The sequence below is a fragment of the Elaeis guineensis genome, chromosome 10 (genome assembly GCF_000442705.2).
Source record: "Elaeis guineensis isolate ETL-2024a chromosome 10, EG11, whole genome shotgun sequence".
NCBI lineage: Eukaryota > Viridiplantae > Streptophyta > Magnoliopsida > Arecales > Arecaceae > Elaeis > Elaeis guineensis.
Window position 1 is genome coordinate 78,467,594 of NC_026002.2, and position 15,201 is coordinate 78,482,794.

Here is a 15,201-nt window from a genome sequence, read left to right on the forward strand (position 1 = left end):
ATGTAGTTATTCTATCAAATAAGACAAATGCTTCATCACAGACCATCAGATTAAAAAGAGAGATCAGTCCTTTAGCAAAAAAAAAAAAAAGAAAGAAAGAAAAAAGACTTCCGCATATGTATTATAACATAGTGTACATATAATGTGCATTTTATATTATATTTCTGATTGCACATCTTATTGGACTCAGGACAAACTTATTTTGAGTATTTAATGTCATACATTTTTCAAATCTTAAGAATGTCAAAGTTTTTTTTTTTTACTTCCAAGTACGATAATCAATTTTGTCTTGCTGTTTGATATGACCTAAAATACATTTCAGATTTTCTTTCCCTTTCTTTAGGGTTTTTTTTTTTTTTTTTTTGTTTTGGGTATTAGAGTCCTCTTGTACGGATATTCCTAACCCATAATTCTAAGCTTTTAGATCTTTTTGTAATAAAAGATAACCAAAAGTTTTTAAAATCACAAACTATAAATTCTTGGGGGTCATGGAACTCCATATTGGAAGGACGGCTATTTGTAACAGTCCCTAGTGCTTGTAGGACTGTCTTGACCTTTATTCAAAATAAAAAAATTTCTTCTTAATCTATATATTTCTAATAACTGATAACTCGAGATCTAAACTTTATAATGTTTTGTGCCTCTGAATTTCACCTCATCAATTGAGGTGATCTGGCAAATCTCCTGCTGCCATGTGGATCCGTTCTTTTATTTATTTATTTATATTTTATTTTATTTTGGACTTCCAATATGTGACAATGTAGTCAAATTCCCTCTTCCTCTTCCTGACTGAACATGGTGAGGAGGCTCCTAAATGGCTACACATTGGGACCCTTATGCATGGCCAACTTCCATTGATCTCCCACCTTTCTTTTCCCTTCAAAGCTTCTGTTTAGAATCAGTTCATGATCTAACGTGCTGCAATTTTTCTTCTCTCTTGTACAGGAGGAATACAAGTCTATTATCAACTTCCATTGATCTCCCACCTTTCTTTTCCCTTCAAAGATTCTGTTTAGAATCAGTTCATGATCTAATGTGCTGCCATTTGTTTTCTCTCTTGTACAGGAGCAATACAAGTCTATCATCCGCTTGATCTTGATGTGGCTAGACAGATTTTATATGGCGCCTAACTTTTCAGGCAACTGGGAGAGGGAATTCTTCAGCCACACACAGGTGAAGCAAGAATTGCTAACTGACGCAAATCCGAGATTTCACCAAAGCCCTTCCATTTTTGGTACTGTATAAAATATCTGTTCGCAATCTCTCTGGCTAGTCATTGAGAATACTTTCTTGCCCAGCCTTTCGTGCTGAGATCAAGATAACCTCACCCAATTAAGTTGGTGTAACGATGGTATATTCTTTTAGTACTTTTTATAAAAACTGCAGTTGAAAAATTGCACCGTTTTTTCGGAAAAATTTTCCATGAGTATTGTGTTGTCTTTTGGCTATGAAACTTTCTTATGCTGCACACCGTTCTGCTTATGTACCACATATGATGTCCTTTCCTCAAGTGCGGAAAGCTGTATTTTGGTCTTGGTATCCTATTAGGTGTGGTGTGAGTGAAATACTTGGGAATCCGGATTTGATAACAGGAAATAAGTGAAGTCAAAATGTTTGTTGAGTATGTGATCATTGAAAGGTTTCTTCATTTTTCCCAAGCATTGAATCGGAAGATTCAAGTAACACTGATGCTCCATTAGGTGAATTTTTCAGTGGCTATCATAGAACATTGTGATGGGAGTTGGTAAAATTCCTTTGCATCTTGTGGCCAAGAATCTGAGCTGCTGGGATTTTGCTTTTGCTTTTGCTTTTATTATTTTATAATTTTTTTAGTTTTACGTCCCTTTTGAAACCCAAGTGTTTGCCTGATATCTGCCAATAATTTCGTGTAAATTGTGGGATGAAATAGAGAGTTTGCAGCATTTCACCACATGCTGCACATTTTCACAAAGGATGTTGGATGAAGAGGTGTACCATACTCTTTGCATGTCTGGCATCCACGCCGTATCATTTGGAAGGCATTTGGCATTTCTACTAGCAGTCCATCTGCTGTTTGACCTATTAGATAAGGTAAATTATCCTTGTGTGATGATCAGATTGAGTCTTGGCGGCATGTTGTATGGGGATGCTGGATTTAGGTATTCGAGTCATCAGTTACGGAGCCTTTAGTTGCGGTTTTGGTCGTACCAGAAAAAGGTCCGTTCAATGTGCCCAGCATTCCCATGGCATACTTGGAGGTCTGCGGCTACACCGCGATGCCTTCGCAGAAAAAAATGTTCATCACCCTGTAGTGCAGTAAGTGCCGAGGGAAATTCTTTGTGCACCACGGATAATGTAATAATTTTTTTGTGCATCATAAGTAATATAAAAATTTAATATAAAATATATTATCTTATCTAATTAATTCATATAGTCATCACTTTCCAACGTATTTTCCAACGTATTTTTAATATGTGCAGGTTGATTTTTTCGTTTAAAAATTTTGTATCACAAAAATATATATATATATATATTTAAAATTATGATATCTTATATTTATATTATGATATTTTATATTTAAAAAATTATAATTTTTATCCACTGGATGTCATAATATAATGGAGAATGTCATAATATGTATAAAATACTATAATTTTTTTTAAAGAACAGAAATATTTTCATCATTCAAAATTTTTAAACGAAAAAATAAAATTACAGATATAAAATACGTATTAAAAAATAATTAGATAAAAATATTCTTTTTCATATTATGATATCCTAGATCATATTACGATATTCTAGACTATAATATGTTACAGAATGTCATAATTTTTTTTCAAAAAATGAATATTTTCGTCATAATTTTTAAACGAAAAAATTGTGTTGAAAAATGATGACTGTGGATCCATCGGACAAGATAGTACGCTCCACGTTGGATTTTTTATACTGCCTGCAATGCACAAAGAATTGCTCTAACTCCCAATGCACTGATCTACTAATAAAGAACCGAAAAAGAATAGCAAGGAATTCAAAGGATCAAGAGAAAGTCTCTCTCTCCATAAAATGATCAATCTCCTGCACTTGTGTCGATACAACTATGTACACAAATTAAAAGAAAAAGTTGAAATCTATAATGGTTGCACACAATTTCTGGTGACAGAATCTCACCTGGATCTTCTTAATTATCGAGTCTATTGTTCCCCTTTCTCATATTACATCACAGATATCAGCAGAACCAAATCTAACGATACTTCAGAAGATCCTCTAGTCCTAGGCCTGCTTCCACATTGATCAGCTGCTATGTAAAAAATCCAATTATCTCAAACTATTTTCACAACACAAATGTTGAGTATTCTGAAAGTAGAAAACACCCCAAAAAAGGATTATAATTTGATTGAAATCCCTGATCATACTTCAAAGTAACTGGCGGAGCTGTTGGTTTTCCCTTCGTAGCGACTGTACTTCTTTCGTCAACTCATCTTGCTTTTCTAGGATTGAGGTTAGCAATCCCAACATTTCCGTCTGTCATCAAAATATGAGAAACAATGTTAAGAGATGGCAGCAGTAGGATTATCATCATTATAAAGGTTACCATTAGATGTGTATACATATGAAGTAGAAGCAGTAACCACATCACAGGAAACTTGATGTAAAATTTGCATAGGTTTGAGTGTGAGAACTATTGTTAAGATGCTTGGAGCCATTTGTGTTAAACATATGACCTTGGCAAGAAGAGTGCTACGTACATGTTTTAGGGTCAAAAGAGGGGGTCAAATTGCTTGGATGGAGCTGCTGCAAGTGATCTTAAAGGCCATTTCTGTCTTGGTTGCTCGAAGAGAAGTGGTGTGCAAGAGCAGATTTGGATGAGGAAGCAAGACACTGTAGGACTCATAATTTAGGATGTCAAAGCATCCATGTAAGAAAGCACTTGCTTGGCCATTGTATCAAAGTAATACATATTATAGGGATAACTTAAATGGTAAAATGATAATAGTTGTAATTATGATTAAACCTACTGATCTTAATAAAACATGGCATCAACTGTAAATCTTTATTTGATGTGGGTTAGCTGCATTGGGAGTGGGAGGGAAGTGGGGCAGGATTTCAAAGGATGTGGGACATGGAAGGTGATTTCAGGTAAGATTTCCATTTTGGAGGACTCGGCCTTATCTGCATAACTGAGCTAAATTGATGGGATAACACTTGCTCTTTATGTTTATGTTGACAGGAATACAGAGCATTATAACTCCAACCTAAATTTGTAAAGATCAGCCAAGATTTCCACAATTCTCGTAGGTTATGCCATTTTGCTCTTTCTAATACTAAATATCTTGTATCTTATGCAAAAATATGAATCAAGGCATCAGCTTTCTAAAATCAGAGGCATATGCTTGAGAAAGAAGTCTCTGCCATCCTCGCTAGTGTAAAAGTTTATTGCTGAAAATGCAACAGGTTCTTTTTTAAGAAAAATGTAATGCATATTTATGCCATAGAATTCTAAATAGTGCTTGCATACAGATATGTACAGAAAAGCTAAAAATAAATCATCATTATAATCTACCTCCTGCATATGGAATTGTCTTAGCAGCTCAATGTGAAGATTCCTCACATCTTCATGGATTGACTTCTGCAGAGATCCCAAAGTCTCTTCAAGAGTGTGCTGGACTAGCTGAAGTGAAAATGAAGAAGTTCCTTGTTGATCTGTTGGCTGACCTAATGCTCGCTTCAATTGAGATGGCACTCCCTGTTGCAACAAAAATTAGGCACAAATATCAACCTCTCATGCAAATTCGTAGTGCTGTACGAGTGATGTATCACATGAGTATGTGTGTGTATGCATGTCTAATTACATTGATTGCTGAAAGGCTCCCTGTCCCCAAGGCATTTGATGCTTCTTGCCCAGATAGCACGCTATTTAGCAACTCTTCTCTAGTTTCTGCTCCTGTTTTCTTTGATTTTGGTGAACCCACTGCGGAAGCTATTCCCTCACTGAAGGAAGAGGTGGTGCTTATTCTCTCAGCATATGCAGAATACCTCGAAGGGAAAGTTGATAGTGATGTTCCTGACAACTCAAGATTAGATGATGATGATGACATCATCTTAGTCCCTAACGATGTCGAAACAGAGCTAAGATTGTAAGCAGATGAGGATTCCATGATTACTGAAGAATTTGCATGGTTCAAGGTAAGTTTATTCTGCAGATTTGTAAAACTTGTGCTAGAATTTGTTGCAGAGTTCTTGGAGTGACTAGTTGATGAAGATGAATCTTGCAAGCCTGCAAATATGGATCCAGTGGCCAATGATGCAGAAGGCACAAAGCGTGACAGTGAAATTGGCTGGCGGTGAGTTAATTTGTCCAGCAATGCATTTCCACCCCAGGCTTCAGGAGTTGAAGAGAAAGATGATGGTTCACTCTTTGAAGAGGCAACTTGTGTGGCAGCTGATGATGGAACAGTAGAACTGTCCTGCAGTGGTGATGATCAAATTTCAATTAGAACTTTTCCAATGGGTTCACGGAATTATACAATAGAATGATATGTCATAAGGTCTACAGAAAGAATAAGATAGCTGAATGCTGTGATGCCAATGCCTTTTCACCTTGCGTCTTACAATGTCTCACATGTTTCAAAATTTACATATGCTAGCAAAAAAGGAAGGATGCAGAAATAAATTCATCGACTAAAGTCATCTCATGAGGACCATAAGTAAAATCAGTTGTTAGTGTCCTTCATATATTAGGACTTTAAATGAGCTCTCACCAAAATTTGAAAACCATTTAAAAAGAAATGGTCCAACTCTTGCAATTGGTTGCTGTAATTTCTAGCTATGGAACATCCACATAGTGCCAACAGGTTGCAGTCATTACCATGGTAGACAGAGATAACATCACACCTAGAGCTGCTCTTTTTACATAATGACAGGCAGCAATATGGAAAGAGTAAGAATCAAGTATTAAACCTGTTTGGATGTTGAATTAGACCTCCAATCTGAGATTGGATGAGAATCAGTGCTGCCTTCACTCAAGGGAAATCTCCTAACTGAGGGAGGAAATGCTGCAGATTTCTTGTCATTGGGCATGTTATCCTTTGTTGCTTCGTCATGGTCATCCCACCAATTGCCAAGAGAAGGTGTAATTGGCTGAACATCCACAAGCGGGGAAAATACATCCATATCATCATCCTTTAAGTTATAACTAGACCGAGGTGCATATAACTTTGGCAAAGATCCACCTGACCAAAGTCGACTCCGCTGTGGAGTTTCCTCTATTGCAGGTGCAGCTGATATTGACCCATTAGTGTTTGCTGTCAAAGAAGAGCGAAAGCTAGGCACCATTGCAGAAGGGAAACTCAATGCTGCCATAGAAGGCAGGGGATCTGGCATAAGAACAGAGTCCTCACTGGTACCCCCAAGAAGAGCAATTTCAGCAGTGCAACTATTCTCATTTACAATAACAGGCTTTGATCTTTGCCAGCACAAATTTGCAACTGCCTGATAGGAAGATGAAAACAAAATTACATTAAAAAAAAGGGATAGCAGCTCCAATCATAATGGATGTATGTGCAGAACAAATTACAAGAAGGCCATTTTACCATTTTCTGATATAAGGATTACCATATGGAACACAAAATACTCAAGAAGTAATCACATATGTTATCTCAAAGAAACCCCATCAAGAAGGTACTATTAAATATAAAAACCATGAATAATGTGTGGCTGGGGTAAATGTGTATGCACAAGAGTTTTTTCACATATAATAGGTAGTGATCAGATTTAAATGGCAATAAAAACTTACTGCAAAGACATCATTAGCAAACAAATGGTTAGAAGAAACTCACTAATAGACCTTTTTTTTCAAAAAGAGGTTATAAATTTCCCCGTGGCATGTTAGATCTGAATTTATTTTGTTTATGATGACCCTGCAACTGATGTTCTACCATGTAGACGTGCAAAGTTTTGTTGGTAATCTCTGCCAGTCATGACACTTCTAACAAACATAAGCACTTGATCTTCAGGATTGCTAATAAGAGGGGCAGTGAAATCAATTATTGGAACATAATCCTGTTCATGAGGGTTGCCCATGGTTGAAATGGATTCCTGCTTACTTATTCCTTAAAAGATCTTCTGCTATCGTCAATTCCACTGGACAGACATCCTAGTGAAAACAAAGCAGGACAATTAGTTGCTTTTATTTATTTGATCTGACATGCAACATATTAGCACATGTCGATGCTAGTAAATCTAGATATTCTTAAAAATCAATTTCTACATGTCTAAGGATGTGGAATCAGAATCATGAATATAAATGATACTGGAATGGCCACACATAAATAAGAGGCTTGCTACAGGATGATACTATTAATTTGATTATTTATTTTATCATTGCATCAATAGACAAGCTCATGGGTACATCTTAACATCGTAACCATAGATGGAATATTTTACTAGAAGTCCACACAAGGTAAGAAAGTTACAGAGTTTCAAATAAGAAAAGCGTAAGAATTCACAACGATAATATACTTGTATACCAGGTCTGCCGAATCGGAATTGGATGCCTTGCAGGCCGGCTGGCGGTATGGTTTCGTACTGGTCCATGCTGGGCCGAACCGACAAGGCAGAGAGAGAAGAAAGAGAGGAAGAGGGAGGGGGGAGGAGTGGGAGAGGAGGAAAGGGCCCCTGAAAGCTGTTGGAGGCCATCCGAGCTCTTGTTGAGCTTGATAAGGGCGGAGGGAGGGAAGGACCGAAGGAGAGAGGGGGAGATCCCTCTTATCGTGTGTTTGGAGGCCGTCGGAGGCCATCAGATGGACAGCGATGCCGCCGCGACGTCGGAGGCCATTGGAGGTCATCAGATGGACAGCGATGCCGCCGCGACATCTCCGACGGCGAGCGAGCGAGTGGGGAGGGCGGCCGGGGTTGGAGGAGCCAAGGAGGGCCTCCGCCCTCCTCTAGCGTGGAATAGGGTTCGTTCCGTATTTTTTATCAATTTTATCACATAGTTGCCGACTTCAACATATTTTATTTATTTATTTTTTTTAGAAATTCGATTGAAGTCGACAATCAGATTACGGACTTCAGCCAAATTGATTAAAAAAAATAAAATACACCAAAGTTAGCAATGCAATTGCTGAGTTCGTGTGATAAAATCAAAAAAAAAAAAAACACAGAAACCCATTCCGCACTAAAGACCATGCTGGAGGAGGGCAAAAGGCTCTCAGCTCCTCTAGCCCCAGCCACCCTTGCCACTCGCTCACCTGCCGTCAGAGACGTCGCGGCGGCGTCGACATCCATCCGATGACCTCCGACGGCCTCCGAACATACGGTAAGGAGTATCTCTCCCTCTCTCTCCTTCGGTCCTTCCCTCCCTCCGCCCTTATTGAGCTCGGCAAGAGCTTGAACGGCTTCCGGCGGCCACCTAAGGCCCTCTCTTCCTCTCCCTCTACTTCCCCCCTCTCTCTTCCTCTCTTTCTTCTCCCTCCCTCCAAGACAGCTGCATGCCATTTTCTACACTAGAACCGAACTGATTTTTCGCCGGTATGGTTCGGAATGGCCTGAACCGTCCGATTTGGGATGGTTTGAAAAACACTGCTTGTATAGGAGTATAAAGTATTATACATTACAATTGATTCTATACACAAACTAACTACCATATATGTACAGAAGACGGGTCAAAAAAGAATAGGCAGGCAAGAGATTAAGAAATGAAGAAGCTAATCCCAATTTAAAGAATTTTCTATGTTATAGCATGTTTAGAGAAGATAGCTACCTCAGAACTATTATATGCACGAAGAACGGTAAAAGGTTGAGGTTTTCCCCGAACATCATAGAATACTACACGTCCATTGTTTGTTCCAGCAGCCAATACATTGCCATCATCATGATATGCCAGCGATGAGAAGGGTGCCTCATAATGAGTGCATGATGTGGGCCTTCTTGCCCCAGAATCATATGTATACAACTTTTTATCTAGACCAACACTTGCAATTATCTATAAGAAGGTAAGAAAAATGTCAAGAGGTATCAACTGCATATCATACCTATAAAAATTGAAGAAACTTACAAAAAGAATTAAGGACAAATAGGGAAAAACAGTTCACATATTTACTGAATGTGTTAACTAATGACAAACTATTCATCTAATCCAATGATACACAATGGAATTACGAAAAAGATAAGACCTTGTCACTTGATGGTGAGAAGCAAATGCCAGTTGTTGGTGCAGAATGCTGTTTCAGCCAAGAAACCTGTTGCCAGTGAAAGTAATGAGCAAAATCCCTCATCTAAACAGTAGGAACTTAACATCAAAAACATATGAAGTAACTGGAAGCACAATGACTTTCAGCAGCAAAGGGAAACAGCTTTCGTTAACCAAAATAGGGTACACAAAGTGATCTGATCAAAGCATTGTATCTATATCTTTAGAAATTGCATAGCATGCATAGGGTGAAAAAATCAAGGCCGATACAAGATTGATATTTGTGTTTCCTTTGGTTCAAAATTTGTGGAATTTTAAACTTCAATACATTGAAAGATTGAATACCTGAGAAAAAACAAGTTAGACAGATGGACTTAACACCAAGGAAAAAGAGATGGACTTAAAAACACTCCATTTATTGATTTTCAGTTCAAAGTTTTCAAAACGTTTTAAATACCTACACATCAACATGTACGTATTTATAGAAATTATAGCTTCATATCTGTAAATCACTAACATGATCTGCTAACACCTCCAAAAAAACAACCTAAGTTATCAGCCTCCCTAAACCCCCAGACCATCTAACAATCTGGAGAAAAGATATCCAGTCATGACCTAGAAGCAAGATATGAGAGCATCAAAGTATGGCAGCATTTAGAATTTTTATACAGTTCCAGAACCTTGTTATGTACATAGGAATAAGCTCCAACCATTTGATGCTATCAACTTATAACATCATAACCACCTCTTATTTACACAATTTTGATTATTATTTGCGACTAGGAGTAATAGAAAGCACTGACATCACACAATTTTAAACCAGTAGGAAACCCAGCAGCATCACCCTTCATTCTTACAATTATATGCAGTGAGAATCAGCAATACATTACCGACCTTTGGACTGCGGCCAGTTGTATCCCATAGATGTACAGATCCATCATCACCTGCTGTCACCAAAATGTGCCTACTAAGTCGAGAATAATCAAGCACTCTTAATACCTGGTCTTAGAGCATTAACACAATTGAAACATCAGATTCAGAAACAGTTTGTCTAAACATCTCTACATGCACATCAATAAGATTAAGTACATAACAATCAACTAAACAAAGAAAAGAAAAGACAACCAAACAACCTGCCCATTTGGGTCCTTGAGTTCAGCAGCCCGTGCTCCAGAAGCAAGATTATGGAGAATAAGATCCCCCTTTACACTGATGGATGCCAAATGCTCATCTTTGCAATTGTACATAACGCCAGTGATTGTATCAGCATGACCACTCAGCCATTTGATGCAGCGTTTTCTTTGTAAATCCCATATTCTGACAATATGACCACTTCCACCAGAACAAAGATATCTAGAACCTTTGTTACTAAAGCTGATAGAAACTATAGCCTCCTGCAAAAGAAGGAAAAGGATTTTCAAAGAATGGTTAGAGAAATTGTGATCTAAAACAAGATCCAAAAAAGTGATGGTGTTTGATAATATTTATGCAGACATGACATCAGACCAAATTTACGACCCCAGCAAGCTGGTTCAGAATTTCGTCATTATGGCCCAAGCAAGCTAATTCAGAGTTTGGTTATTCAAAAATTGTTCAATATCATTTTATGCAATATGGAACTCTGACTTGTCTCTGATTAAATAAGAAAGTATCAGGTTGCAATCCGTAAAAATTCAACAGTGTATGTATGTATGTATGTATGTTGGACAAACTGAAATTAGAAGTCAACATTTAGAAAATCTGTCCTCTGTGAGAAACAAACAATTATCCGCATCTTGAAATGAAGCAAGATCAAAATATAGCAGATGCAACAACCCATTAGTGCAATCTAGCATGTAAGTTAATCCCGTGAAGGTAGCCATGCAATAATATAATGCCTATCAATAAAAAAAGTGCTATGAATATGGCAAATGTAGACATCTAGTGGCATCATTTTCCCCAGTAGAATCCATGGTACCAGTAGCTACTCTCATGCCCCAGATATATTTCAATTATTTTTCATATTACAAGTTAATAGGTGGATCAGCAAAGGCATAATCAAATCTGCATACAACCTTTGAATATGTACATCATATAATGTATGCTATCTTACTTGAAATAAACCAGCCTAACTTCTTTGCTAATTACAAATATTTAACTATTATTAGCATTCTGAAGTTGCCAGCGGCAGAGTTGCTTAATAACTGCTGATACTAGAGACTGGGTTTGATCTCCACATTCACCCAATAAAACAAGGTGGACCTCTGCATCTGCTCCTCCTCCTCTCTAAAAAAGTATTAGTATTAGCTTCCTTATCATCTTAATTCTCTCATATGCCATCTTAATTTTCCCATATCATATGACATTTGACATTCTATTCTTCTAGTTTTATGTTGGTATATCTAGTAATTCCAGAACAGGAAAAAAGTAACCTCAATGCTCAACAGCTGAACTCAAGCCAGAAACATGACAATAACAAATTGTCTAATGTGCAGACATCATTAGCATCCCCTCAAATGAACTATAAGAAATGTGATGCATATTTTAACTATAAGAAATGTGATGCATGTTTTAGAGTGCAAAATGACACTTGGAGAGGTTTGTAATGAATTTTTTTGCATGTAAAATCCTTGACATGGTTGCAAATCCTGTAGAACATGTGTCAGGCAAGCATAATTAACCCAAAACACAAAATTTAGTGGAATTGTAACCCAAAATTTTAGGGTTTTCTGTTGCACATTTTTCTTTTCTTTTGGTCTTTTCTTTTTCATTTGATGGTCCACCTTATTACTGTGACAAATGGAGTTGGATTACTTGTTCACCCTCTCTCTAGTTACAACTTATTGTTAAATTTTTCTAGCTTTTCTCAGTACCTAGATGAAAGTAACAAAATGAATCAATTACTCCAAAGTTGAATTCCCACTTACTATCGGGAAAAGGCCTACAAGAACATATCCTTTCGGGATTGATAATGATTAGTCCATGATAGTATTACAGCTCATTTTTTAAAGAAATATTAAGACTTAATCAAATTTTGAGAAGGAAGAGGTAGCTATGGCCCGGGACCAAATTTAAATATTTCCAGCTCATCTTGCAGAAGCACATTGTAGTGCCATATATGTTAACAGATTCACCCGACCTTCCTGGTAATCCGGTCATTCCACCGATATTGCAGTGTCTATGTAACATACTTTTGAAAGCAAGTACATTGTACAGAATATGAACTTAGAACAATTGCACCAATGCATAAACTCACAAAGTAATAAAATGAATCAATTTAATGGCAAGCGTGTTAAAATCTAAAATGTTCAGGTAATCAGAAGCCCATTCATCATGTAAATACTGAGATGAATATATACAAATAGGAAATTACTTCAATATCATCACCAAGATCACCCCCAGAAAGAGGTATCACTCCCATGCTTTGACCGTTTTTATGCCACAGAGAGATCATCCTATCATCCCCAGCACTAGCAACCACTAGATCTGCAACAACAACAAATAAAACTAAGATGAAAATATCAATGCTATCATAACTTATCATGTGCATACATCTACTGGGTGTTTTATCATCTTCTATAGTACCGTAATATACTAAATTAAAGATTTGTGCCCTACCAATAACAACCTGACAAGACACAACCCACATCAAAATCAAGACCATAATCTGGTCACAGCCAAGTCCAATTGGTATCAAATATTAACCAACATGCATAGTGTCCTCTGGCTGTTCAACAAGAACAAATTAGTTATGTAAACATAAAAATGTCTGTCATTCTTATTTAGGAAGTTCATTCACCCTCTTATGCAAAAAACATTGATCATGGGCAAGATATCTATACGATTTATGAACAAACGTTGCAATGCCAAATTTAATATCAGGAGATTCATGACATGTTGCTGATACAAGAAACCTCTCAATACCAGCTATAGGTGGTATGCAGGACTAATAAGAGATTTCAAACTAAATGTCATTATGTATGATAGCCATCATACATATGAGAGCACATTGTAGTTAAAGGTCAAGTCCAGGTACTGTGGGATGGTTTAGTAACAATGTAACATTGACTAAGTTGTACTGTTCTAATAAAGCAAGTTATTGACAATCAGTAACCAAACAAGGAAAAAAACTAATTTGTGATTCAGAAAAGGAAAAATAAGAATCTACATTTGAACTGGAAAATTAGCTAAACCGGTGAAGCAAAATGCAAAAAGTCAGGAAAAAAATCAAAGAAAAAAGTGAAATGACAAAGCATCGGAAAAAGAAACACATATATCAGCTAAGATGACAGAGAGAAAACAAAAACATGTAGATTTAAACAATTAATCTTAGAGAGGGTGGTGCAATTTAAGTGAAAGCAGTTAAAGTTAAAAAAGGTAAAAGCATCCCACAAGTACTCATCAATGCTTCTAGAGACATATAAAGGACCACAATTAGGTAAGATTGATGTTTGCCATCATATGAAGTAACATTAAAGCATATATCATGTAACGCGGGATTAAGATGCTTTTTTTCTTGTTTAAAAGCAGGATAACTTTTTGTGAAATGGATACAAGTTACACAAATAACCAAAACAGTTTGCGTTGATAGAGAAGAGGCAACCTGAGAAGGAACTGATGGAAAGGAAGGGTTCCAACGTTCACATTAGACAGCTGATTTAGGTTTTCCGACTATTGTAGTAATGATAATTTCTTGGTTGTGATGTTTGAGATGTGCCTGTCGTGCAATAGTTATAATTTCAAGTGGTCCAAAAAGCACATCTCAAACATCATAACCAAGATTTTTTTTTTCCTCTCTTTTTTTTTTCTTTTTTTAAAAAAGAAGAAAGATGGGTATCCCATCGTTTCATTTCAAGACAACTGAAACCAAGCATTAGAATCTTATTTTTATTTTTATTTTTTTTGCGCGTAATTGAGAGCAAAACTAACTTATCCATAAAGGGATATATGATTGTTATCCAAAAAAAAAAAAAAAAAAAATTGATGATCAGAGAAATAAAGCAAGGAAGAGGTTACTGGTGTGGTTCCATTTGAGGGAGTTCACTTGGGATCCAGCAGAGGGAGTGTAGCTCAGCACGCACGGATCGCCCGAATCCACCGTAACATCGAAGATCTTAACAGTGTCCCCACCGCACGTGGCCAGCAGGGACGCCGATGGATCCACGAAGCTCATCGTCCGACCGAATGAGCAACCGAATCCTCGCCCTATCAAGCAACAAACAATACCTGATCCAAAAACTCAAAGATCAAAATAATGCCCTAATTTTTTCCTTCTGAAAAACAATGCCCCTAATTCGACGGCGAGGGGAAGATAGAGTGAGATCAAAAACCCTAGTAAGAAACAAAGAGATACCTGGTAACGAGATCGGGAATTACGTCTGATTCAAATTCTCACCTTTTGTCGTTTCTTCACCTTGCAATAAAATTCGCGAGGAGGGGATGGAAAGAATTGAAGGAGCAAAAGAGGGAAGGAGCGGAACCCAGCGGCCGACGGCTATTCGACTGGGTTTTCAAATAGGTTTCGGATTTTCCTTCTGCTTCAGTTCCGTGGGAACTACTAACGGTCATGTTTCCTATGCGTGCGTTGGGGACGCGCTCGTCCCGATGGAGGTGGATTTGGGAGTGAATACTACTAGCAAGGGGTGCGCAAAAAAATAAACCAGCTGGGGCTGAAAAAAAAGCCACCTAGGGTTCGAACCGATCTTTTCGATTTGGTTTATATTTTTTTTTAAAATTTAATTTATTATTAGTTTGAAAAAGATATGAGTGAAAAAAAAACGATTTGATTCTAATTTAACTTTATATATATACACACATATATAACAAGGCCTTATGAAAGATGTTAAAGAAAATTGTTTGAAATAACAAAAAGGATTGGCACAAGAGGCTGTCCATAGAACTTTGGGTTTATTGCACTATCGTTCCGATACTCTTTTCAACTTAGGCATTGGAAGATTTGATTAGAACTAATTCGATGAGCTTTTATTTTCTTTTTACGTGTAGATTAGCATCTCTTTATGATATGAACAATGCCCTCCAGGTCATCATAGTTG

At 37.1% G+C, this 15,201-nt stretch overlaps 2 protein-coding genes and 1 long non-coding RNA gene across 18 annotated transcripts in view; 2 read left to right on the forward strand and 1 right to left on the reverse strand.

Annotated features, from left to right (window-relative positions):
• Positions 1-1,416, forward strand: part of LOC105052168 (delta-1-pyrroline-5-carboxylate synthase) — a 28,836-nt gene extending 27,420 nt beyond the window's left edge. For 8 of the 15 annotated variants that reach the window (XR_012134948.1, XR_012134949.1, XR_012134947.1 and 5 more), the window contains one exon: positions 946-1,416. Coding sequence is in view for 5 of the 15 variants with exons in the window: in XM_010932889.2 (XP_010931191.1) it covers position 946 (1 nt within the window). In the remaining 10 variants the exon portion in view is untranslated. The remainder of the gene's footprint in view (positions 1-945) is intronic. The other 7 variants (XR_012134950.1, XR_002165600.1, XR_012134952.1 and 4 more) reach the window with 1 other exon arrangement.
• A 1,587-nt stretch (positions 1,417-3,003) lies between these two features.
• LOC105052167 (protein NEDD1) lies at positions 3,004-14,770 on the reverse strand. Of its 2 annotated transcripts, none has more exons than XM_010932887.3 (11): positions 14,544-14,770; positions 14,165-14,374; positions 12,522-12,634; positions 10,303-10,563; positions 10,064-10,168; positions 9,153-9,218; positions 8,741-8,962; positions 5,938-6,468; positions 4,830-5,444; positions 4,541-4,723; positions 3,004-3,501 (listed from the first exon to the last, which is right to left on the reverse strand). In XM_010932887.3, exons 2-11 carry the CDS (start codon positions 14,319-14,321, stop codon positions 3,394-3,396), a joined length of 2,361 nt encoding a protein of 786 aa, XP_010931189.1. In that variant the 5' UTR covers positions 14,322-14,374; positions 14,544-14,770; the 3' UTR covers positions 3,004-3,393. The 2 variants fall into 2 exon arrangements, with proteins under 2 accessions (XP_010931189.1, XP_010931188.1); XM_010932886.3 differs by having other exon boundaries at positions 14,502-14,770.
• On the forward strand, positions 4,076-4,872 carry LOC140852031 (uncharacterized). Its single transcript, XR_012134933.1, has 2 exons — positions 4,076-4,275; positions 4,613-4,872. It is a non-coding gene; the product is annotated as an uncharacterized lncRNA (long non-coding RNA).
• Positions 14,771-15,201: the final 431 nt, after the last annotated feature.

Excerpts from the sequence above, each read along its gene's own strand:
- LOC105052167 (XM_010932887.3), bottom strand. The coding sequence starts at position 14,321 with ATGAGCTTCGTGGATCCATCGGCGTCCCTGCTGGCCACGTGCGGTGGG. Across the intron at positions 10,169-10,302 it reads TCAAGGACCCAAATGGGCAG|GTATTAAGAGTGCTTGATTA; the intron begins GTTGTTTGGTTG and ends CTCTAAGACCAG. Across the intron at positions 4,724-4,829 it reads GGAGCCTTTCAGCAATCAAT|GGAGTGCCATCTCAATTGAA; the intron begins GTAATTAGACAT and ends TTGTTGCAACAG.